This window comes from Pelecanus crispus, chromosome 1, assembly GCF_030463565.1.
Source record: "Pelecanus crispus isolate bPelCri1 chromosome 1, bPelCri1.pri, whole genome shotgun sequence".
Lineage (NCBI taxonomy): Eukaryota > Metazoa > Chordata > Aves > Pelecaniformes > Pelecanidae > Pelecanus > Pelecanus crispus.
In genome coordinates, this window is record NC_134643.1 from 74,795,558 (window position 1) to 74,822,562 (window position 27,005).

The window sequence follows — 27,005 nt, forward strand, 5'->3', positions numbered from 1 at the left end:
GATGGGGACTTTGCCCTGAGGCTTTTGGGGAGCAGGGTGTAGTGGGCACACTGGGAAGGACCAGGGTCTGGATGGGAAAGCTTTGTGAATCACCTGTTCACCCTACATCCTCTCTTTTTCCATGGACCCCCCCCCTTTTTTTTTCTGGTCCAGTCTTTTGCTTCCTAGGAATGAGCAATTAAGAAGATCAGGATTTTTTTTTTTTTTTTTTTTCCCTCTCCACAAAGCTTTGTCACGTGCCCCATCAAACTTACAGCAACTTACAAATGAAAATACCCCCAGGGGGGTTTAGATGCTCTTCAGGATTTCCAGCTAGGGCACCTGGTGTCTTTGCTTTGCCTGTGTAGCCAGTGTCCTGGAGTTGATAGGAGGGGATAAAGGAAAAAAAAGTGAGGTGGGGGTGGGGGGTGAGGATGGGGGGGAAGACCAATACCAAGTGCTCAGGCAAAGCAAGAGACAAAACAAGTTCCCCCACCCTTATGCTTTTTCCTTTCTCTACCTCCAGTATAAGATGCACCATCCCTAGACAGGGTAGTTTCTAAGAGGTGGTTTTCCCCTCCAATTTTTCCCTCTTCTAAGCTGGGACAAGTGCCTGTGCATGCATGTGTGGGTATGTATAAGCGACAGAGGAAGCTTACCTACAAAAACTGCTAGGCACCATCTCTGGGGACTTCTGCTGCCAGGTAAGATGTGGCTTTTCTTCTTCTCTTTGTTAAGTCACCTTTCAGAAAGGATGTCCTTCAGCTGGGTTCATGGGTAAACTCTCTGTACCGGTCTCCTGTGTCCACCTATTCTAGCAAGTGCAGCTCCTATGCCTGCGGTCTGACACACAATAAAGGCATGTCTAAGGAGGCTTACTGCAAAGCGGAGGAGTTTCCAGTGGGGGGGAAGGACTTTTTTTTTTTGTTGCCTGGAGTTTAAATGAGTGGAGGGGTGCTTTGGGGACTGCCTGGCAGCGTCTCAGCCCACTGCATGCATGCTCAGCGATGGGCTCGTCCTTGGACCTGACCATCGGGCACAGCCCCACATGTCAGCCCTTGGGAGGGTGAGCACCGCTGCCGCCCGAGCTGTGTCACAGGTGAGTTATCAGGCATGCTTTTGGCGGGACGGAAAGCAGAGCCACCAGAGAGGGCCCCCGCACCCTGGCCAGCTGGAGCCAGGAACGCAAGGAGGGGTCGGAGCCCCAGCTGTGAGCCCTGGTGACAGGCAGGGAGAAGGTGTGAGCGTGGCCAGCAGCTGTCCTTCGGGCAGAGTGTCACCTGCCTGGACTTACTCAGTTGTTGTAGGTGTGATGAAGTTTGTGACGATCCCTCTGCTTCAGGGCACCCACTTCAGTGTCTTTCCTTCCTGCTAGAATGACTGATGATCAAATTCTGCCCACTATTTATTTCAGTACCCCCACAAAAGGCAATTTTAAGGTGGAACCCACTTGGTTTGATTTGATTCTTCCTAAGTGTGGTGGTAAAACACCATGTTCTTCCCTCTTTTAGCTTCGCAGAGACTAAAATGTCTTTGGTTTTGATGGCTCGTGTTCAGTCCTGTCCAAAAGAACCTCTGTTCTGTACATCTATTTTGGGGATGATGGTGCAGAACACATTAACAGAATTAGACTCTGTTTCCACTTACATATCTAGTCTTCCTTGACTATCATGGAGTAGAGCAGCTTTTTTAGGACAGAAAACTCCTTTACACAGTGCTTTTTTCAATGGCTTGCTTTCTTAATTTCTGGTAAAAGTTACAAAATGGATTTAGAAGAACTAATCCATGGAAACTCTATTGATTAAATGTCTTCAGAGATCCTTCAAGATTTCAGAGTGCTCTGCAACCTTCAGAAGATGCTACCTGTAATTAGGAAATACTGCTTAGATGGTATTTGGTTGAAGGAAGAGAAAATGCATTGTCTATGTATACACATTTGACTGTTCATGCTTTGGTACATTTGGTTTTGTTCTCCCCATATGGTTATTTGCTTATATAAGAGCTGAGTATCTTTACTGCCAGAAAACCTGCATTATGGAAGATTGTGTGCAGGTTTAATAATAACGACTGATAAAACCAATGACCATGTTTTTACCATTGCAAGTACTATGTGGTAAAGATACATACTTAAATCGAGAAGCAAATCTAAATCTAAATCTTATGCCAAGGTAATTGTTGCTCAGGTCTTATTCTTAAACTGTTAATGAGTAGAGAGAATGCACTTTACCCATACAATAATAGCCTTTCAGTTAGGAGTTTATCTTCCAACACATCTAGCTTTAAGTAATTTGCGCGTGTGTATGTGCGCATATGCATCCAAGCACAGACACTTCTGCAGTCTTACATGTGTTAGATCACATAAAGAACGCGTGATTATATACATCTCAATTACGTGCACGCACACACACACATATATACAGGGAGAGATGCATGGAGGCTGCTAGATACAGAAGGCTTGAATTTAGCACTGTGACCTTGAAAGGGTTGAATTTGGCCCAGAGTGTTTCAGTGGTGATGAGGTGACTGTATTTATGCTGTCTTTTTAAAGCACAAGATAGAAAATAGAGAACACCGACCTTTCTTGCACAAGCAGAGTGCCACAGACTGATTCTTTGTTGTTGTCAGCCAAACTGGTCCAGTAACCTGACCTCAGTGAAATGTGCCACTACTTAGGATTACGTCTTGCTGGCATTCCTGTCACACCTGGGAAGGAAGAGCTGACACAGGCTATCCGTCCTCATGTTTCATGGCACTGGAGAAATATGGTATCCAAGATACGGCAAAAACCCAAGGCTGTCACTGTACCCAAGTCAGTAACAGACCATCCTTACCAGCCAGGGATCTGCTTTGATAAAAACACAGCTCTCTCTGACATGCCGGTGCAGTTGGCAGTGTATTACAAATATTCCGGTATATTACCAACAGCACCAAAAAGTATTTGAGTGGCATAGGACAAGTTTGTGATTAGAGTGAAACACATATTTACGCTGGTTGCATGAAAGAGGAAAGATTAAAGTTAATATTGCAGTGGGCTGTGGTATCACTGGGCACGCTGCTCTGCTCTCTGTCTTGTGGCAAGAGTTTCCCTCAGAAGCATTGTCAGGGCAACTGAACTGATGCTCTGAGATATAGGGATGCATGTTGCTCTGGGCCAGAAAACTACCGACCTCCTTAAAGCCGTGCCATAGGAACAATTGGGGATACACTAAAGCCTGTAAAGCTTGTATGGCTGTCAGTCCTTCCTAGCACACTTCCATTTGACCTCCAGAGTCAGATAATAAATGGTAATAATTTTTATACTGTAATAACTTTTTATACTGCAATAATTTTTTATACTGCTGAGTATAAGTTCTGTTTAAGTACCACTGTCCATTTGAGAATTGTACCAACTCAGTGTGGCATGAACTTACATGCTGCTGTCAAGCATTGGTGTGCCATATTCCACCCTCACGCTTCCAAGGCATTTTTTTCCTTTTTTGGTCAAACCTGCATATGAGGTGCAGTGGGGGAGACTGTGCAGGCCCCCTGCTCCCCTGCTGCACCTTCTCTAGTTGGATGTTGTTTTGCTCAGAGATAAGGATAATTCATTTAGTTGTGTTTCAAATGTTTTCCTTTTTCAGTTTGTTTTTTTTTTTTTTCAGTCCAAGATTGCTGTAGTAGTAATATGCAGAGCATTTCAAACCTTAAGCTAAAGGCTATTTGATATGCTTAGATGGTAGCATGCCTTATGTGAGTGTCATGCCCATGCTCACGAGTTTGAATGAATTTATCCTCACGTGAGTGCTGCAAGGTGCGTGCTGTCATTCCCCATTGTACAAGTTCAGAAGTGGGGCATAGAGAGACGATGTGACATTTCCCAAGATTGCAAGAAAGTCAGAAGCAGAGCAGGAATAGGTTATAAGTTTTCTGCAGCGAGCACAAACCATTCTTATTTTGTTATTGTTGTTTTTTAAAAATCTGTATACTCATTAGTGCTGACAAGGAAATACATTGGAGTCCCTGTCAGGGCAGTGTCAAATGCAAATATTTCTCTTACATGTAGTCAGTAGCTCTTAGTTCATCCGATGTGATGGCGACATCTCAGTGAAAATGTAGGTACTACAGCCACAGCCTTTTTGCGTTGTCCATATATGAACAGAGCCTAGGCAAGTATTTGCATGAGCAAATCTTAGCATCTAGATGTACTTTTGTTATTTTCACATACATATCTGGAAACACAAGTACCTACTGCACAGAACCTTGGCAAGCCATGAAAACATGTGTATGTATATATACATAAAACCGTATACATTTTTTACTTCTTTAAGACCTGTGTCTTTAGACAAATATAAAAGAATAGGAACTTCTCCTATTTGTGTTTTCAGCCAGCAGTTCTATAAAACATAGTGCTGCTTAAAAGTGAACACAGAAGCTGATTTCATAAATATTTTCAGCTCTGATTTAGAGATTGAAAATAAGAACAAAGTACTGCAGTATGTAAGTAGAGATTTAAGAATTACTGATACCTTTTGTTCTCAAAGCGCAGTATTTAGGTTTTCTTTACTTCTTTGTATTTACCTGCAAAGAAGCAAATTCACATTTTTCCTATAACAATTGACCACTGAGCCCTAAGGCTCTATCTAAAATGGTAAAGGGAACTAAACCTCTTTATTCTTGTGTAACTCATTAGCTAACATCAGACAATTAGAGCTAATGTTTCAATCTAAAACAATTCAAGACCCTCATTAATGGGGCTAGATTTCCTTTGATCTAATTAGTTAATGTCCCAGATCTATGGGAAATTCAGAGATCAGCTCTGAGAAATCTCTGCAGACATGGTCACATCTAGAAACGTGAACTTACATATAGGCTCCAGAAATGTTATTTAAAATGTTAACAAGCCTCATTTAGACTGCCAGTAAAGCTAGAGAATGAAGATGATGACTGTTTGCTGAGTATGATTTAATCATAATTATTATAGGCAAGTAGATTGCAAATTTCCATAATTAAACATCCAGTCCACTGGTGAGATTCTGTTGTAAAGGTTGATAATTGCTGTTGTAGGGAAAAGAGTGCAGCGGGGTGTTGCTGTCACATGATGAGCTTTTGAGGCTGAGCTAATAGGATGCCCTTTTAAAATGTTCTCCGTGTTTTCTGGTTTAGGGGCAGGGGATATCAGCATGGAGGTTTCATCAAAAGAAAATACTCAGTTTTTTTCAAACAACACAATCCTGCCTGTTGACCGATCTTCATTCAAATCGGAATCTTCCGCATCCAAGGAAAAACAGTCGTGTTGTGGAGGTATAAAGGTAGAGTAAGAGGTTTTGAATATTCCAGTAGGGACTTAGAAAACCTCTTTTTTGGTGAACTATCCCTTTTTCAGTTCTGATTATGTCTTTCTGAGTCAGTATGAAATTATTAAAGATATTTCTAAGTCACATCTGTATTTGCCTAACGTTTGGCAATGTTCAAATATAACACGTTGGTTGAGGCTTGTGTATTATGAGATCTTCAAGGGACATCCTGAAAGGTCACTATATCCTCCCTATTGCACCACCCTATTTTCCTGAAATTAAGAACAGAGTATCAGCAGACAGGTACCACAGGCAGCTGTTAGTACAGGTTGCTTTTTTAAGATTGTAGCCATGGTAGTCTGCTGGGCTCTAAAAAAAATCATATTTGTATTATGGTCCATGTGTTTTGAGTGCTATGTTATTAAAGTAGTATATATTAAAATAATATATAATTATGGTTTTATCTATATATAAAAATATTATATATTCCTGATTTGAGACAACTCCACATGAGGTGACTTTGAAACAAAACTGGAGAAGTATCACCACTGTATCTGCATTTATTGCACCCACAAGAAGTATTTCCTCAAGGCAATGGAAGCTCCCTGCTTCATAATGTAAGCCTCATAATGTAGCTGTACCTACCTGATGGTAGGACCGCTGCACCTTGGAGGAGCGTTCCTCGCTGTATGGAACACTGGAGTACCTGTACCTGATGCTTTGCCTACTGTCTCTACCTACTTTCCAAAGCCAGGCTGTGAAATTCTGACACTGTCTTAGGTGAGGTCTCAATAAATCACCATACAATGGTGAGATGAGATGGTTTGAGTTATGTGGAAAGTGAGTCTTTGGCCTTGCCCAGTTCTTTTCATCTTGCACAGTCTTTATTTCTGTTGTTATCACACACACACACGCACGCACGCACACATCTACTTTCAGCTACTAATCCAGCTTCCAATACAGTCAATGACTTCAGCAATAGTTGACCTGAAGTCTATAAATTATGCAAAGCAGTTAGGATATTGCGGGTTTAGTTGAGTCTGATGACTGCTATAAAAATACTTTGATTCTTGATTTCGTCTGATCCTGTAAAGGCCCAGAAATGGGGTTCTGTTTTGAAATAGAAGATGAGTTGTATTAATTACATTTGTAGCATAATAGTAATTCTATCATTGTTCCTCCATTTGCTGTAACAATAATCCGATTCCCTCATTGAATAAACCTTCAGTCACAGATTAGCCAGTCAGGAATCAGCTATATTAACTCCAAAAATAGAAAAGCAATAATATGATTTCAACTCCGTTTCTTTCTGTTCAAAAAATTTGTGCCTTCTGGGAACCCAAACTGATATGATTAACCTATTCCAGTAGGGACGTAGAAACCTCTTTCTTTGGTGAACTAACCCTTTTTCAGTTCTGATTATGTCTTTCTGAGTCAGTATGAAATTATTAAAGATATTTCTAAGTCACAAAAATGTCTGCTTCAGATCTGTATTTGCCTAACGTTACCAAAACAATAAGCAGATTCAACAGGTTGTTTTTACCAATTATCAGCCTTCCCATATGTTAGAATTGCCTTTATTAACCAGAAACATGTGGTGAAATATTTACTTACAGTCACTGACAAACCACAGAAGAATGTGAAAACACGTGCACCTTTCTGTCCCAGCTCTAAATCGGGAGCATTTTTCCACCACTGCACATGGTCTTCATCTCCCTCCTGGAATGGTTGCAAACCCAGTAGAAAAACTTATGCCAGAGACAGAGACATTTGAATTTCTAGTCTGACCGATATGATTTTCCTGTGAAAAACTGTATTTGTTTTCACATTGCTATTTAAAAATCCAAGGGCATAAACACACAGAAAATGTAAAATATTATGGCAATATTTTTACTAGAGAGCTCTTTGAGAGCTGTGGGAAATAAGAACCAGATACTGTTTATTTACCCACAAGTGTTTCTGAAGGAGGGATAACCAGCACTGGATAAAGTGTGTTGAATGTAACACAGAGATATATTTAAAGCTTAACACAAGAATTTGCGTTCAACAGCGATGCCAGTTTTATTACCAGTGTGCCTTGTCAAATGAGATGTTGTAAGGAGTATTGCACTGGAGGTGAGTACATTGCTTCAGAGCACCTGCTTACTGGAAGTGTGATTGCTCAGAGAGCAGGCCTAAGGAGTAGGACGAGGGTCTAGACCTCTCTTTATATGAAACATTACTGTGTCTTTTAACTTCTGCTTTAGGGTTTGGGATTTTTTTAAAACACCTTTTAAAAAAAGCATCCCTATATATTCAGTCAACACAACCTGTATCTGAAGGTAGAAAGCAATGTGGTGGTTTCCATGACCAATTGCGAGGTGTATGAGTACCCCTGGAGCTCGTAAGCTCAGTAAGGCTGCATTCAGTGAAGGCAAATTTAGGCAATAGCTCTGCAGGAGTGAAACATTTGGTGCTAAGGACCTTGCACTCCCACTGTATGCATTTCAGGGTGGGGAGTTACTTCAGACCAGCTCTAGTCTTGTCCAAGGGACTGAAGAGCCATTGGCTGGTGAAGTGAAGGTAATGCCCTTCTGGAGCACATCTTCCTGTTTAATTCTGTGTAAAAGGGATTCAGTCTGCACATTTGCAGTATGTACCAAAGCACAGTGAAGGCAGTAGGAGTTTCATTTCCAAAGCCTGATTCAGACTAACACGCTAAAACAGATATAGTGCTAACTAAGAGAAAATAACTGCCTCTGTAAAACAAAAGGATGAGAGAATGTTGTCCCTCAGCAAAAGGCAGTGAGCACTCAAAAGAAAATGTATGTATTAGAGCTTGCAAGAGTTCTCGTGGGGAAAGGATGAGCCTGGAAGATAATTGCCTGGCAGGTCACTTGTTCTACTCATGGAGCCACGTACCAGGAGGCAGAGACTTCTCCCTCCTGGCCACCCTGGGCTTCAGTGGGAACAGCTTACCAGAACAGGACTCTTAAATACAGCCAATTGCAAAAGCCTATGTTAACAAATGCCCAAATAAATTGCCTCCCCACCAAGCCACGCTTAACATTTACCCTTACTGTTATTGTGTAAGATGCCCCGTCCTTAGAGAGATCAGGAGGGTGATACATATCTCTGTCCTTCAAAGCATCAGTAGCTTTGGCATCTACCTGAAATTAGCAGTGGCTGATAGCAAGTTCAGTTTATATCATTATGTCTCATAAGAAATGGACAAATCAGCAATCTAGCATTTCATAAGAAGTAGGAGAAATATTGACATGGTTATTTGGGAAAAGAAGAGGTGGAATGTAAAAATTGTTTAAAAATAACTCATGAAGCAAAGCCTTCTGTACTACCTGATTTTAATCACTGTCAATTTCTTTCACAGATATTTCTTGGTGCATTGTCTTTTGTTTATTTTGCTAAAGCACTATCAGGAAGTTATCTAAAAAGTACTATCACACAAATTGAAAGAAGATTTGATATCCCTTCCTCTTTGGTTGGTGTTATTGATGGCAGTTTTGAAATTGGTATGTGCTGTAGAAACCCATTTTTGTTTTCAGAAAAAACAGTGATGCAATTTGTTATGAAAAATGATTGTATGAATCTCCTTGAACCACTGAAACTGAGCAAGATTCACCTAGTAAAAATCAGCATGACTGTCAGTATGATTACATTAGCTGGGATAGGGCTGCTAATACAAGCAATTCAACATTGTCCTAAATATTTTGTGATTTGATAACCTTAGTTTCTGGCTAATTAATACTAATACAAATTTTGATTGCTGAATGAGAATTTACCTGTACAGACTTCCACTTTCTCTCTCCTTTTGTCAGCAGTCCACCTCCTCTACAAGTGTTTATCCTTCATGATTTATTTAGCACCAAGAGTACAAACCTCTGACTGTAATCTACCTTCATTGTCCAGTCCATTCCCTTCCCTCTTGCACTAAGCTTTCCAGTGTGACATTGTCTCTTACGGTTTCAGATTACTGAATTTATCTCATGGGTGTTCAGTGGACTGTGGTATTCATGGGAATGAAATCTTAGCCTGAGTGTATAAAGCTCTGTTTGATTCCCTCTTTTCCTGCTTTCCTCGTTATTTGTTCTTTTCAGCTGGCACAATCCTTCTCCTCTTTTCCAGCTGCTTACCCAAAAGTTTATGGTTTTTTTTATCACGGAAGGCATTGGGCTCCTGTAAGAATGCCTGGAAAGTGGGAGAAACACCAACCCCATGCAATCAGCCCTCTCCCTCTGAAATTTCTGCCTATACCACACACTAGGGATTGTTATCTTAGGGGATCTCTTATCAACAAGCCATAAAACCCAGTTTTCCTTTTGTACTCTCAAAGGGAACCTCCTAATCATAATTCTTGTAAGCTACTTCGGAGCGAAGCTTCACAGGCCAAGAATAATTGGAGCAGGCTGCTTAATTATGTCAGCTGGAACATTCCTAATTGCGATGCCCCAGTTCTTCATGGGACGGTAAGTGCAAAGTGATTGGTATTTTCCAGCTGGGCTATGCGCACTGAATGTTAGCTTGCTAAAATATTTAGGGATTGATGGTGAAGATGCCCATAGAAATAGGCATATGTGAATGTGGTTACTCAATTTAATATTTTTTTGTGAAAAGACTTATTACTGTAGAGCAAATAATTTAGCATATATGCTATTCTCAGCTGTAATCAACTTATCGTTTTATTAGTCTGTGATCTTGATCAGCCACATTTTGACACAGTTTAAGAACTGTTGAAGCTTCAGTGGTGAAGTGATGACTAAACTCAGGAAGACAATCTGAGTATCAAACACAGGCTAGAGGATACACCCACTGTCTCTTAGTACAGATTCATGCGTCATAGCAGAGCAAAGTGCCTGTTAAACTGAAATGCATCACTGTGACACAAAGAGAACTGAAGGGGCAATTTTCATGTACTACCACAGTATAAACCCAGTTCCATTTATCCCCTGTAAAGCATCATTGGCAACACTGGATGCAGGTGAAGCTTGCATTTAAGTGCTATGGGCCTATCTTCCATGGTAGTAACAGATCTGTTTGCTTTTTCTTATAAGTTGGGACAGTAAAAAATAACTTTGGTTTATAAACAGATATCGGTATGAAAGATTCCCTTCCACCATCAATTCGACTGTTAGCATCTCCCCATGTCTGCAGGATAAAAGCCAAAGTCCACTCTCAGCCTTGGAAAAATCTCAAGCAAAAATAAATGCAGGTGAGAATGATCTCTGTTAAATATTGTGATAAGCACACTGAAATACATCAAAAGGCTCCCAAACACTCATGCAATAGTTTATTAGAATGCAAAAAATAATAAATGGGAATCAGACAGATCTTTTCCACAGAAAAGTCAGATCTACTGGCTGGGACAAATTTATTAAAAACAAATACATAGCTGCCACTGCCCACTGACAAGAGTTTTTTCAGCCTGCAGCCTTTCCTCCAACCTTGCTGTCTCCTCCAACAACTTTCTGTTGCTTTGTGGCTTGCAGAAGTGCCAATCTCCCATGGGGACCTTGGAAAGTCATGGTCTTCCCTCTGCCGGGAAATGTGCCTTTAGATCCTCAGCCCACTGGAAATAGCAGCTTACCTCTCCCAGCCTGCAGACCCCCTTCTTGTTTCTCTCCCTGCCCGCTGACCCCATTTTGCACACGACAAAGCTGTCTCCCCTCTGGGTGCATTGAGCTCCTCATGGGCAAGGGGCCTTCCTCCCTGATGCCCAGCCATGAATAAGCTGTGGAAGTCCAAATCAAACCCTCTGTATGTCACAAAATATGTGTATGTTTGCATCTTCATACCTGTGGATTACATGTGACTGGTAGTGCTCACTATCATCAATGTTTCCCAAATCTTTCCATTAGGAGATCCCTGTTTTGGTTAGAAGGAAGTGAAAAAGGTTTCCAAATGGGATGTGGCAACAAATTTATAAAACTGACCAACTTCTAATATCTTTGACTGAAGCAGTTCATGCTAAACATATGTCCATCTCAAGCTGATGGGGTTAAAATTGCCATCCCCACACCGCACAAAACATTTTTCACAGTTTTAATACTGGTTTTCCCATGAGAAGTATTTTAGAAGTCCTGTGCATTCAGTGTCAAACTGTTACAAAAAACACATCATTGTTGTCTCTCTTGTGATGTACTCAGGATGTGAAAAAGAAGCAGGCTCATCCATGTGGATCTATGTTTTACTGGGAAATCTTTTGCGTGGAATAGGTGAAACTCCTATCCAGCCCCTGGGAATTACATACATTGATGATTACGCCATTGAAGAGAATGCTGCCTTATACATTGGTAAAATAAAATATTTTTTTTATCCTAATGGAATTTCCCCCAGAGGAAACTGAGTCATTCTGAATAATGGAATGCGTGTTATTGAATTTGCTTCCCCTGACTGGGTTTTTTTTTTTGCAGAATTTCCAATAATAAAGTTTATTTAACAGTCATGTACACTCAAGGGACCAAGTTCTCCTTTAATTATACCAGCACAGTTCCATTATCTTAATTTGAGGAAAGAATTTGACCTTAGGTTCCTGCTGTTACCCTAATCTTCCTAATTCTTCTGGATGTGGACTGTTGAGCCTCTGTGCACATTGAGTTCTCTGGAAAGTGATAAAAAACATGTACTTTTTTAAGCACTTAAATAGAATTTCAGCAGGCACTCAAAACATTCCCTCCAGATTTAGCTAGAATTATAAACAATAATGTTGAGGCTTTAAAAAGTTGGTATCACTGTTTTCTTATTGTGTTCATTGCCTGAAGACTTTCTGCACATTCACCTGAAATATTACCAAAAAATCCTTCCCCATCAGCTTCTTGTATTGACAAGTTTCCAGCCTGGCAAAAGGCAAACACTCAGGTTCTCTCTGTAAAAGATTCAGTCTTCCAGATTTCCAGATCAATTTTGAAAATTCAAAAAATTCAGAAAGTTTAGCTGAGGGTGTATTGAAACATGTTAATATGGGGTACCAAAGCAAAGTGATTTTTCAGCCTAAACCCCTTCAAATTTTTCACAATTTAAAGTGATCAGTTAAATAATTGGCATTTGCTTTTGAGTTACTTTAATCTAGTCAGCTAAAGAGTTTCTAGCAATTACAGATTGGTGCTGCTATTGAGTTAGGCCATTAAGTTCCCTGACTTTTTTTCTTTTGGGCTGAATTTCAGTCTTTAATTGGATGATAAAAAAAGTCAAAGTGTCAATGCAGTGGGGGAAATTTTATTGTTGGCTTTTTTCTTCTTGAAAATGTTCTAACTTGTGTAATCCATGTGCCAAAGAGCAAAGGTTGGCTCAGTATTTTAAGACTTGTTAGTCATCACATGTCATACTTTGCTGTTAGATGCAGCAAGAACCAGGGCTCTTTTAACTCAGAAGCGTAACAGTCCCCTGTTTTCTATTGCAGGCTGCGTACAAACAGTTGCAATTATAGGGCCAATATTTGGCTTTCTTCTAGGATCCCTGTGTGCCAAACTTTACGTTGACATTGGCTTTGTAGATCTGGGTAAGTCAGAAAACTCAGGTTTTACAATTTCAGCCAGGCTCCAAAATGTCTGGTTTAGGCCAAGAACTATCTATTTATCTTCTAGGCACAAGAGGCTAGCAGGGGTAGAGCAGGCACTTTATGAAATAAAAAGGATGACAGCAATGCAATGCCCCGTGCAGAAAAGGACAGCAAGAAGGATGGGTATGGAGGAAGTAGGAGGCCTGACTCTTCCTCAGCCGCAGCAGGTCTGTGGCTGGTGCCCCCAAAGAATATGCCCTGGTGAGAAGGCTCTGGGGGGACGGCAGGCACCAGGAGGAGGCAGGACTGAGGCTCAGGATTCTGCCAAGACCTGTGTGCGTGCATTTTGTAGTACACTGTCATTGCCTAGAAAAACAGTCTTGCAATGGGTACCAGGGCTCCCAATTGCCTTCCTCCTAAGAAAACACCTTCCACCTCATTTTTCTCTGGCACTTTTGTGCAGAACAGCCAGACTGGGAGAAAGTGTGTGGCCACCTGGACTACCCCATGTCCTGGGCCTTGCAGCCTCTCTGGGGACATGCGAGTGGCACAGCTGGGGACCCTGTGGTGTCAGAGGAAGGCTGCTGCCGTGCCACAGGAATCAGCAAGTCCTTATTGCCTCCCCCCAATTGCTCCTGCAACACCGATAGAGACACATAGCACACCTAAACCTGGCGAGGTGGGGGTGGACTCCTCTGCAGAAAGTCCCTGCAAAATCGTTTTCCTTGTTATCAGCAAACATTCTCGAAAAGCATTTATTTGTTTCTGCTCTTTTTTTTTTTTTACTTTCTCCAGACAGCGTAACAATAACTCACAAGGACGTGCAGTGGGTGGGAGCCTGGTGGCTGGGTTACTTAATAGCAGGTGTGATTAGCGTTCTGGCCGGCATCCCCTTCTGGTTCCTGCCAAAGCACCTCCCGAAACCAGAGAGTAGAAAGGACTCCAGTACCTCTTCTGAGCAGTCAAAGTTCATCACTGAGGATAACAAGGACCAACACAAATCTTACCAGCAACAAGTGAAGATTGCTGAGATGGCAAAAGGCAAGTCACTAGAGTTTCTTTCCTGACCATTGAGTCTCACTCTCACTAGCTTTTATACTTTACACTTTCTGAGGCCAAGTTTTAATGGCCTTATAAATAATTTTTCCCTCAGATGTCACTCTCCACCTAACTAGGGTGCACAAAAATGGTCTTGTCACTGTTGCCTGGAGCTGCTCTTGCATGCAGAATTTCTCCAGCTGAGATTGGTAAAATTATGCTAGTGGCCCAGTAAATGTCATGAAACTCTGCAAAAAATTCTCATTCACAGATCTTGACTGTTACAGAAGTGGGGGTCATAAATACAACAGTCTTGGTTTCTGCCAAACCTTTTTCTTTAAAGTCAGTCATTAGAAAAACACAGACAATACCTGATCAGAATAAGGATGGGCACAGACTAGATGCAGCATTTTAGGGGCTATCCGGATTTAGACGTGAGCTGTTTTGCGCAATTAATTTTCCTTGGCTCTGCTTTGCCAAAAGCATTTTCCCTCAGTACTTGAATCTGTAACTCAATATGTCTGTGCTTACTATCAGCTGTGCTGAGCTCCCTCTGCCCCCAGATTAAGCTAAAAGATACTGTGGCTGTTGAGGACACATAGAAACCAAATCTGTCTTGTTTTATGATCGAAAGAAGATATCTAAAATAATATGTCTCTCTTCTGGAATATTGACGCTTAGTATTTTGCTCCACTGTTCCCCCATCCAGAAATGAGGGAACATCATGGGACTTCATGGATTCCTTCTGAAATGTCCTGCAGTCCTTCTTGGAAGGTGAAAACACGTTGCAAAGCATTGTTCACAGCAGTTATTCTCTTTCTGACGTGGTTGTAATTTCTGCCATTTTGTTTTGCAGACTTCTTGCCATCACTGAAGAACCTCTTTGGGAACCCAGTTTACATTCTGTATTTGTGTGCAAGTATCATTCAGTTCAATTCTTTAATTGGCATGGTGACATATAAGCCAAAGTATATTGAACAACAATATGGGCAAACATCTTCAAAAACTAATTTTGTTATAGGTAATGCTATATCTGCTTCTTGATGCCTTAAAAATGGACATTTTAGGAGTGGTATATATATACATATAGGGAAAATTGGATTTTTTTAGGATATGTTTATTTCTTCTCCTTCCTTGTCTGGCTTTAAGTAGTAGCTCATAGAAGGTAAGTTATTTCATTTCTACTTTAGCACTAGTTAGCTCTGACTTTTTCTATGTAAGTGTTACTGCAAAAGATTTCACTGTTTGATACTTTATTTCCCATTCTACTGGAAATCTGAAAAATATTGTATGTACATCACAAGAGAATAATTGAAAAGTGATTAATTTTAAAATACTTTACATAAATCTGTCATCAGACAGATCTGTTCCCTTGCTGGCTTCCCTTTTATTTCAATGAAACAAAGATCAATTCAGTGAGTGCTGAAGGAGTGACCATAAAGTAACTGTGACATTGCCAGTGATTTCTTACTTTCTGAAGAGGTTGGTGTTAAATAAAAGGAAGTCAAAGTCGTATCAGTGATCACATTAAAAACTTAACATTATCTCAGTACAATGCTGGTGAAGGAAAAATAGATATTTATGCCCTAATTTTACCTAAGAGCCTTTCTCTGTCATGAAGTTAGCCTCCCAAGCCCTCATGTACAGCACAGGAGAGAGAGATGCCAGTTCAGCCTTTGGGTATCGAGGTGGCCATTTTTGGAGATGTCTTCAGGATGGTGAACTTCACTGCCCAGTTGCTGAACCTGCCAGCTTGGGTTCAGTTCCTGAGGTCCAGGGATTCAATAGCATTAGACAGCAAAGAGGTTTACATCCATCCAATACAGAGGGAACTGCCTCGTTTCAGAGCAGCATTAGTTGCGCAGCAACAGAGGTATATATATGCAGAAAAGCTGTATTGATCCATTGTGCTATGTTAATTCTTTGAAGATAGAGGCTGGAATTTCCTGGCACGAAACTCCTAAAAGCAAGGAGAAATCTTCAAGCATAGTTGATGGCCAGAGAAAGTCCAGAAAACAATCCCTACATTCAGTACAGTACTTCTCATTGTATTTAAAGATTTTCTGGAGCTAAGCTTTCAGGTATGTGCAAACTGAGTGAGGATTAAGATCCATCTGATTTCACAAAGTGTAGGGACTATATCCAACAGAGAATGTGCGATGGCTTGGCTAGGAAAGGATCCTGGCTGAGTGGCCATCCCTGCAATAAGGTGTTTCACCTTCCTCTTTTACCGCTCTCTCCCAATCCACCCTTGCTAAGAAACTAACAGTCGCTATTTGCCTTTCCCTACCTCTTTTCTTCTTTCTTCTTTCTTCTTTTTTTTTTCTCTTTTTTTTTTTTAAAAGAAACAATTACTGTCACAATTTCTCCGATAGATGTAAGAATTGTTAGAGCAATTTGAAACACTGTAACAAAAAAAATCAGCTGGAGGTCATAAGAGGGTATTTTTCAGTAGTCACAATCCAAGGAATGTGCAAGAAAATAAAATGGCACCTGCTGTGTTTATATGGTTTTCCTTAAATATACACACTTCTTCCCCACCCCCCAATGCCAGTGTCAAGCAATAGAGTTGCTGTAACCTGTAAGGCTATGAGACAAAGGCATGAACAAAAGGGGTATGTAGGAATGGGCAGGCAGCGTGTGGGTACTCCGGTGCATCACACAGCTCCCAGTTTCAATCCCAGTCTCCTCTTACAAGCAAAAGAGAACAGGGAAACCTGCAGCTTCAACATGTTTGGATGGGGCACCCATATAGATTATATAGTCCCTCTTAATTACACATGCTGCAATTTGAATGCTGCTTCTAAATCGCCTGAAGTACTATTTTCATGCATGTACAGAGTGAAAAATGCTACCCCAGTGAAGCTTTCTGAAGCTCACCGGTAACTGAGCTAGGCTCATGTACTCAGCCAAGACACTGACTTCTGGTTTTGCTAGATGGAATAAGGCTTTTTCTAACATCAAACTCCCCTACCAGCATCTCTTCTAAGTACTGATTTTTTTTTTTCCATGCGTACAGGTGGATCAAACACTGACTCAAGCCAGAAATTCAAGGGGTCCTAGCCCATTTCCTAGTACGGAGATTAGACTCCGATGTCATAAACTAGGCTTTTATATCAAGTCGTTTGAAATCAAGTTCTAATACTTCCAGTCCCCTGAATAAACTGCTGAAACTTCATCTGCCATTTGAACGCATGTGTGCTTTGCTACTTGCTTGTGTGTTGTACGCTCGCTCAGCTCAGCCCCGCTAGGTGTCAGCATGAATTAAAAGCTGCAAACCACATACACAGCCCTGGGCAAGGCGGGATTTAATGTTCTGGAACTGGCTGGTAAAACTGGGAAAATAATTTTCAGTAACAGTGAAATCCCACAAAGGACACCTTGCTTGCTTATGCAGTAACTCTGGTGGTGGTCTCTATTTACATCTTTTTTGCATGTACTGAATGGGATTTTTTTTGGGGGCTTGTCGTCCATGTCTATCAGTATGGACACTTATTAGAGCAAACCTGTCCAGGTAAGGAGTTACCGTCACCCAATTTTACATGTTTCCTTCAATGCTCTTCCACTTGATTGCCTGAAGCCTGGTGCAAAAAAAGAGAGCCCATGGAGTATACCTATCTTTTTGTTGTTGCAACACTCACCTAGGGGAGCATTTCAACAACCAAACCCGGATAAATTCCCTAACTCTCCTGGGCACAGAGATGATGACATATCGCTGTGTCTCTCCCTCTCAGAGACTTCTCTAAGGGATCATTCATTTCATGGCTGAATAAAACCAGAAAAAGCAGCTCTTGGTCCAGATTTCATAACACTGTAGATAAAACTGGATTTGCCCTCTAGGAATGAGCAGTTCAAGCTCCTCCTGTCAGTGGCAAAGGGAAGGAGAGAAGCTGCCCTGGAAAAGCAGAGTGGGGCAGCCCCAGAGAGTGGCCCCTGTTGCTCCTGCTGTTGCTATATTGGTGAAGGACACAGGGAGGGTCTATAGGAAAGCCCCAAACTGTGAGGTGGGACTGTGGCTGTCTTGGTTGCCCTAAGCAGCGTGACACCCTAGAAAAATTCTCTGTGCCCAGAGCAGCTCTTGTGAGAAATGACACTAAAAGTATTTGAATTAACTCTACAATGATCCCTCCACTGACAAACTAACAGTGGAGAAAACCACCTAGCTTAAGAAATTGGAAGATCATTATCTAAACCTTATACATAATCTCTCTCTTTCAAAGACCTAGCGATGAAACATTTCCCTGGGAGCAAGTTTTTAAAAGTGGTCCCAGCACCTTTCTAGGGACAATCAAAGTCTGGACAAATAAAACGCCCCACTTGAAGATTTTTCATATTTTGCTGCTTCATCTTATCACTGCTGCTGGTTTTTGTGGCTGAAGAGGATGGTTCATTGAGCTGGGGTTTTCATTAATACATTTTTTTCTGTTTGATTTCAGGTCTTATCAACATTCCTGCTGTGGCCTTTGGCATATTCTCTGGTGGGCTGATCATGAAAAAATTCAGAATCAATGTTTTAGGGGCCGCAAAACTCTCCCTGGGATCATCTTTCTTTGGTTACCTTTTGCTCCTCTCATTATTTGCAATGGGCTGTGAGAACTCGGATGTGGCTGGCCTGACCGTGTCGTACCACGGGTATGCTGGGAAGGGCACGCTTCAGCATAAAGTGCTATTGCAAACTGAACTCCTTCCTCATTTTATTCCACAAAGTATATATTGTTGAAAAGAGAATGACTGACCTAAATATGCTTCCCAGAAATTTGGTTCAAAGCAGTGGAAACTGCTCCAGCTATTCCAGCGGGCATTGTGTCAGAACCCTTTCGTGATTGTTGCTTTCAGCCCAGAGGGGTTTATGCCACAAGTGCAGATTATTTTTCTGATTACTTTTTAATTATTATTGCCATGGGACCCATCCTTTCAGCCTAGAGATTTCTGGAAATGTGAGAAGCTCGGTAGTAGGGGTAAGATTCAATTAATTGTTCCTTGCCTCCATGTGCTGCCGAACAACCCATGCAATTTAATGGCCTCTGAACCCAAAACTTAAGGATTCATGGATTAACCATGAGTTAGCCATGATGTTAGCCATGAGGTATACCTGAGGCTAGCACTTTTTGGTCACTTTTGCCCATGCTATTACTCTGTAAAGTTCACTTTTTGGGAGGAGTTTCCAGCACCAACTCCACAGCAGCCCCAGGAGCTGCTCTGCTGGTGACTTTGGCAGCAGCTGGCTGAAGTTGGCAGCTGGCTGTCATGCAAGGCATCAGACTCTCAGTTTGGATGAATCCCATTCTGATCATTTCCTCACTAACATCTGCAGTGACCATGTCCCATGAGTAACTCGGTCCCCTCTTTGCCACTGGAGTAATCAAGCTTTTTTGTCCAGTTTTGTTAAAACTGCATCAGGCCTCAGATAACTAAAATCTTGGACAATCTGAGAAAATGCAGGAAAAGAAATTGTTGGTTGTCCTCCTTAATGAAGTAGCTACTATCTCACAGTAGGTGGTGTTGATATTGCGAAAACTTTTTGATAACAGAGGAGTAAGAATTTGCACTGTTGCGTGGATGTGAAGAGAACACCTTAATGGACTACAGACAGAAGGTCAGCCAGGTGCACCTGGCAGAGAGTGTAACCCATGATTTGCTAATGATTTCTTCCACATCTGCTAGAAAATGTCATTGCAATTTCTCTTTTTCCCCAGAACTAAAAGAACAACTAATAATGAGCAAGCCCTGTTTTCAGACTGCAACTCGGGCTGCAAATGTTCCAAGAATGACTGGGACCCCATCTGTGGGGAAAATGGAGTTACCTACATTTCCGCTTGTCTTGCTGGTTGCCAGGCGTCCAACAGCAGTGGGAAAAACACTGTAAGACAATCTTTTGTTTCCATATGTGATGCGGTAGTTTTCCTAATACAACCAGTTCTGTCAGAGTAAGTGGATTAAAATTGAGTAAGATGTCCTCTCCAGCCCTAAACTCCTCAGGATTTTTTAGCAATCTGCCACCCGCATTTAAAACTTTCTCAGTTGCTGTTTCCAGCAGAAATCCCAAGCAGAGAATGTAGGAGGGTGGGGTCTTTCAGCTGTTGGCTACCAAAACTGTTTAAAAAAGCCACTAAATACATTCATCAGCAGTAGATACTTTCTTTATAAATTTCTCCTTCAATGAAAAAGCCTTTTCCTTTTGAAAAACATTTTCCAGTTTGGATTTAAACTGTCAGCTACCCTAAAAAGCATGATGTGGAATTCCTGAACATCCATTTCTCCACTGTTTAGGTTATACAATTTTGCCTGCTCTCTTCCAGGTATTTTTTAACTGCAGCTGTGTGGGAACCTTGGAATCTCCTTCACGAAGTTCCTCAGCTGTGGTGGGACCATGTCAAAAAGGAAATGAATGTCCAAAAATGTTTCTGTATTTTCTAGGAATATCAGTTATCACTTCATATACTTTGTCAGTTGGTGGCACACCCGGATACATACTGCTTCTAAGGTAAGAATTATTTCTGCTAGCATTGCCAAATGTTTTCAAGGTGTTTTGACACGTGTAACTGGGTCTTCCTCCCCCTCTAGTATTGTGAAATATTTTCAGCTATGCAAGGTGACTTTGAAAATATTTTTTTTTTACTATTGAAAGGCATCCTCATAATCTAACAATGAGTTTTCTACCATTGAAGCAACAATGTGCTTACGATTATCTCTACCAGCAATACCTTTCTGGTTTTAAACATGATATAGGAGGCCTGGTTATCATTTATACCAAATCCCACTTCCTTTAATGTCTTTTACATTACCAGAATGGTGTTAAATGGCCTCCATGAAAATGGAAATTAGCTCTGCATGTGCCAACGTGTGTACGTGTATGCTTATAGGTAGCCAGTTTTCCTCACTTGCTATGGATACTGATGCACAGCTACACAGAGGTGATCTAACCCAAACCCTCCATATACGCTCAACTCTTCTCCTCTAGTCCATTTTATTATTCCGTATAATTGTTCTCTCCCAGATTTCTCTCTTCAAAGCAAAGATAGATTTAGCAGGGGATGGGGTTTTTTTCTGTCGTAATAATCACGGGTTTATTAAATGCTTGTCCCAAGAGATTGTTCCAATACATATTAACTGCTGGAACTATTTGTCCATCACTGAGTGTAAGCTTTTAAGCTAATTTTAGAAAGTGCAAAAAGGAATATAATACTTCCTGCAATTAATCTGGATTTTTGTCAGCTTCTTGCAATTTTTGGATTCTAAGTGCTGCTCCACTTTGTTTTGGAAAGTTTTCTTTCTCAGTTTCTCTTTCCAAATTATTTCCAGATGGGTACATTCTACTTCTCAAACAAAACAACAGTAAATACAGTTCAACTAACCTTTATTATTGTTGTGTTTTCTTACCCCAAAATTCTCTTTGGTTTTGAACGAAATTTTCTGGAACAGGCCCTGTCTCATTGCCAGTGTCATTATATCACATGGAAAAAACCAGTGCTAGAACTGGCTGAATATGGGCTATATGGAAAAACCTAAATAAAGAAATGTAACTTCAGCTATGGTTCCAGCACAGTCCTTGAACCAGAAGCATTATTCACACAGAGACTTTCAGAAATGGTTGAGGTGAGGATCCTTCTCCACTGCTCTCCACAAACACTGCCAGTGAGGTATATGCCTTAAACCATATAAATTGCATAGCTTTCCCCACCCACCTTGTAGGGTTACCATTGAGTACTGCAAAAACACATGGCATCTCTCTATCTCTCTCTCTCCCAGGAGTCACTCCAAGAAGAACAATTATATTATAATCCATTTTAGACAATTTTTACTGAAGCTTATGCACTACTGAAACTGTCCATGAACCAAGAGGAGGATGATTCACAGGTCGAGAGCTTGTAGCAAGGCCTTCAGGATTTCCACCAGATATTCCTCTCTGGTTGCTTCTGACACAGGAGGATTTTTTGTTGTATAAATACGGGCATAGGGCTATGCAGGGATGCAGTCTCCTTCCCCTTTCCCTCTGCATGATATCCCCTTTCTATCCATAAAACATATCATAGAAAATGTACAGATATGGTACCACACAGGGCCTTGAAACTATCATTGTCATGCTCAACCTCCTGCTTTTCATCGTGTCTCCACTGCAGAAGTGTCTGGGAGGAAATGTTCATAGTTGAACACCTACGAGCTTAAATCACACAGAGTTGCCTGCACTTCTCAGCCCTCAGAACTTGCTCTCATGGGACTTAATGCTTAATGGATTTATTCAGAAAAGCTTAGAGAGGTTTTCAATAATGATACTAAAACATTTTGTTGTATGAAATCGGCAAAACAGCTTTATTGGTTCTGCTTCAGAGGTTTTATTTCTGTTGAAAATCATTTTACTTTGAGAGCCATTTAATTGAAACTGAGAAGTTATGTGTTTTTCTGCTGGATTGAAGGCACCCAAACCTGATGTGCAGCTAAATAAAACATGTTTCAGTAAGTTTAATCCTTTTTTTTTGTTTTTCCCTCTGCAAATGACCTGTGGGCACAATTCCACTTTAAGCTCAAACTCACTTTTCTGAAATCCATCACTGACTGGCTTTCCCTGGAAATCTGTCTAAACTGAAAGTGTGCTTCTGTTCCCAGAAAGAAAATAAATGCTCTTTGAAAACAAATAGTCCCAAGGTCGAATTGCAGACTTCATTAAGTATTTTTTCCAATTACCTGGTTTTAAAATTTTTCACTATTCAGTCAGCTCTGATAAGATTCCAGCACTTAAGCAAGCTCATGTTTTCAGATGAGCAGATATTGTTGCACCTGCCATGGAGCACAAATACAGCTAAATCCCTAAAAGCCTATAAGATTTAGTGACATTTACTTCAAGGGTTTACATGACTGAAATCACTGAAATATGCTTACAGCTAGTGACCAAGTCATTTGCTGAAATGTCTTTTTAGTGGTATTAGACTAATTATAATTGCCAAGGAACTTGGGAAAGCCCTGAGGATTTGGAGAAAACCCCCTGCAATTCAGATAGCTCTTATTCAAGCACAAGCTATTAATAGCAGGTGATTAGGCAGTGAAAAGGAAGTCTCAGATCTCCCTGAGAGGTTTGGCTCTCACGTAGGATCTCAAGAACTCGTGTTTCCGTGCAAAGACAATACAAATGCTCAGACAATTTTTTTTCCATCTGAAAGAGAAGATTTTTTTTGCATAATATAAATCCATAGTAAATATCCAGTTATTGGTTTTATTTTCCACTTTTTGCTTTCTATATCCTCATGTTTGGTTAAAAGGACTTCTAGGCTGAGGCTTGCTTGCATAGCATGTATCTGATAGGAGGGCAAAACAGTGTTCTTCCAGCTCAAAATCGTATTACATTGATGCCTGCATAGATGGCAGTGCCTGTATAAGCCACAGTATAACAGACTGTATGATGATAATCCCTGATCAGGGCATTAGAGAATAAAGCACTCCGATTACAAAATGAGATGCACACAACGATTTTTTGACCGTGGTACTTTGGTACTCTGCAGAAGCTGAGTCCATCCTAGTTCAGAGCACATAGACTGGACCTCCAAAGTCCAGTGAAAACTGAATTTCAGCCCATTTTTCTTCTTTTTATATTGAATAGAATGGTAGTGACTACAGGAAGTTTTATCAATTACCGTAATGATGCACGTGTTACTCACCCCACATATCAAGCATGTCCCAGCTTAATCCTGTGACTGGGGCTACTCGCATGCTAAAAGTAAAGCATGTACTCAGGTTCTTGCTGGATTAGGTATTACAGTAGGCAGTCTGATACATGCTGGGTGAAACCACACACTTGAGCAGCTGGTGAGGTTAGCAGCAGATGAGTCTTACTAATTTGTGCGGCTCCATATGCACACTGCTGCTAGCATGGGTATGAAAGGCAGCTGTTCTCCTGCTCACCACCTCCACCCTCCTAGAAGAGCCAGGATGATGACCCAAGGCTGTAGCAGGGCTGATCTGGAGCCAGAAGGACTGATGTCTGTGTTGGACCCCCACTGCAATCTCCAAAAAGTCCATATGCAAATGGTCTGTTCTGTCAGAGAACGGCTTGGAAGATTTACCTTTACAGGAGGTGTAATCCTGATCCTAGATACAATGCAATGAAAATGGAGTGCCTAAATACCTTGCACTAGCCTGGGTCATGATCCACAATTTCAGAGATTATTTACCTGAGTAAGACTATCCAGTGATGCATGATTTCACAACCAATTTTCTTGTCCTGTGTTAGTAACTCCTAAGTGTTGGTATTATCTGAAAATGCACTACCTTCTTACCTTCTTAAATGTGGTATTGAATATAGATGTTCAGAATTCCTAGAATTCCTACTGTTCTGGTTTTATCACATTATTTACATATTTCTGTAATTCTGTTAAAGTCAGTGTCAGTGAGGAGGAAAAACATTTCTTTCCTTCCTCTTGCTCTCTATTTGTGTTCAAGTTATCCACAGTCAATTCTTTATTTTTATTTAACACCTTTTTTTTTCTATTTTTAGATGCATTAAACCACACTTGAAATCATTTGCACTTGGTATCTATACCCTGGCAATAAGAGTACTTGGTAAGTCCAGTTGTACTCTTGGATCTATTTTAATATACTCCTCACTAATCACTTATCCTAGAATTAAACTTTGGTTGTTGGAAAGAATGATGTCTAACTGACAAGTAAATATTTCATGATTTAAAAAAAAAACTAGCAAGAGGGTTGGAAAAGAGGAAGCAGCTTTGTATTTCATAAATTGTAGAACTGTGTCTTAGGTATAATAAAAATATATACTGCTAACCTCCATAGCGGTGACAAGTGATCCTTCGGACTATGAAGCTAACATCAAAATTACCTCTTGCCTCTTCTTATTCAACAACAAGCATAATAGAACAGCTATGGCTCAGAATTTGTGATCATTTTTCAGGCATATTTCCATTAGTTTCTAAGGGAATTAATCTAAGTACAGGTGTGCCTGAGGGCAGGGTTCACTGCAGCCTTGTGGTAGAGCCACCTATAAGTTTTCTCTAAAATCAAGGGTACCATGAGATGCCAATGAACTGGATACTCTAAAATCCTCTAGGTCTTCATAGAAAAGGTGATCATTAGCAAGAAGCAAGTCACTTATTCAAATAGAGCAGACTTAGGTGAGCTGGATGAGGCAGATGAAATGACATCAAAACAAGCTGTTGGGTGCTTTCTCACACCTTTGCAGGACAAGATTTTCCTTCCAGGCTTACTTTCTTCTCCAGAAACCATGGGTGGATCCACAGGTTACACAGAGTCCAGGATGTCCCCATTAGCACCTGAAGAAAGGCTTTTCCTTTCCATCACCCAAAAGCACTGCAGTAGGTTTGCCCCTGCCACAGTAGGATCTCAGGATACTTTGTAGGATACTGGTAGCCCTAGTGTAGGCTTCCAGCCCCACTGCCTCTCTCCCTTCAACTCCCCCCACCCCCACAACCAACACACAGGTCACGTCCCACCCCCAAGCTGAAAGGCTCCATCATTTTCAAGAAAGGACAAGTATTTCTTTTTTCCTGGAGGGGTCCTGCAGGGTTAGGAAACCAACCCATGGCCAGCACTCCTCCTGCTGACTTCCACAGGCTTTTTGATGTTCAGTTGCATTTCCTCCCCACCCCGATTCTCCACAGGGAGGAAAGGGCGGTGTGTGCCTGGGCAGCACAAGGCACAACTTCTCGAACCAGCAAACAGTGTGGAAGTGTCATCACTGTTCGAATGTATTATTTAATGTTCTACATGAACAGGTCTCTAGATCAGAACTGATCACCCTGGAAAGTAATCTTCTTGCCTCCATTTATTTCTTAAATACACCCAGCGGGAATTCCAGCCCCAGTGTATTTTGGAGTGGCCATAGATACCACTTGCCTGAAATGGGGAAGCAAGAGATGTGGAGGAAGAGGAGCATGCAGACTCTATGACTCCAGTGCACTCAGGTAATAGCTCTTCTCCATTCATTCTCCATTGCATTCTTTAAGTACGTCTATACCTGGCACTGGTAGAAGAATGTCTGTCAGAAAATTTGAATGAAATATTTGATGCCAAATGAAAGAATCTGACTAGTAATATTAACAATAATGCTCAGGTTTTAGCATTCTCTTTTGGGTTTTTAGTCTCTTTTGGGGGGGAGGGTCATCTTATTTCAATATCAGCCAGAAATATTTAAATCACTTGATTTTTCACCCAAAAAAATGTTCAGTTAAAACCTCAATTTTATGCTAAAGCTCCCCCCATTTTTTAACAACTCTGCTGTGAGAGTGTGTGTAAGTAAATAAGTAAAAGGTCTGTTAAACCTCATCATTGGTCCATGTTGGAGGTGGACCACAAAAAAGGAAGGGAAGGGTGCCACAAAGCACGCTTGGCTTATCTAGAGGCTTAAGCACAGTCTTGTCTTTATCAATTTATTGCTAGAGGAGAGTAATTATCTGCATTCATGATATTACCAGAAATGGAGAATGGAATAACAAGGGTAAAAGCAAAATGAGAGAACAGGTTGCCCTTCCCCCCACCCCTGGGGAAAAAAAAAAAAAAAACAAAAACCAAAAACAAACAGGAGGGGAGGGTACATCTTGTTTTGAAAATTTGAAGAAAAGAACAAAAGCTCAGTTGGGACTCATTACTAATAAGCATAATGATGTTATTGTTGCTGCTGTTGATGTTACTGTTATGCCTGTAAAGCAAAAATACCATTAAATGGTCTTGGTATCACTGGTACTGTTTATGAGGCAACCAAAAAATAAATTAATTGCCCTATAAATATTACTGCTATTCTCACTGAAGCACATTGGGGTGGAGGAGGTCAGTCAATGCCCAAGACATTTTCTTGGCCACAGACCACACAATACCTGACCTGGGTGAGCTGGCAAACTCTCATCTCCAGGGTCATCATCTTGCTTGAAGGGCTTTCTTACTCAGCCTTACTGCATGAAAATATGGATGTGTCCTTGATGCCTTCTAGTTGTATGTTGCCTTTGAAATAGGCTCTGATCAATCATTTCTCTCTCAGGTACGTGTACCTGGGGCTGACTTTGGTGTTGGGCACGGTGTCCATTTTCTTCAGTGTTGCTGTCCTTTGGGTTCTCCGGAAAAGGTCTTCTCCACAAGATGAGACCCTCTCAGCCAACAGGGAGAGAGGCACCTATGGGACAAAGAGCAGGAAGGAGAATTTTGTCAATAGTGACCGTTTAATTCAGACAACTTACTGGCCAGAAAAGGAGACTAGACTTTAG

The 27,005-nt window shown here is 41.0% G+C and overlaps 1 protein-coding gene across 2 annotated transcripts; it reads left to right on the top strand.

Moving 5' to 3' along the window:
- The first annotated feature begins 598 nt into the window (after nt 1-598).
- LOC104030746 (solute carrier organic anion transporter family member 1C1) lies at nt 599-27,005 on the top strand. Of its 2 annotated transcripts, XM_075705430.1 has the most exons (15): nt 599-683; nt 5,122-5,267; nt 8,620-8,761; nt 9,583-9,715; nt 10,337-10,458; nt 11,393-11,539; nt 12,646-12,744; nt 13,540-13,785; nt 14,639-14,803; nt 18,219-18,414; nt 19,479-19,644; nt 20,082-20,266; nt 24,269-24,333; nt 25,595-25,712; nt 26,783-27,005. In XM_075705430.1, exons 1-15 carry the CDS (start codon nt 599-601, stop codon nt 27,003-27,005), a joined length of 2,238 nt encoding a protein of 745 aa, XP_075561545.1. The 2 variants fall into 2 exon arrangements, with proteins under 2 accessions (XP_075561545.1, XP_075561552.1); XM_075705437.1 differs by lacking the exons at nt 599-683; nt 11,393-11,539 and having other exon boundaries at nt 5,139-5,267.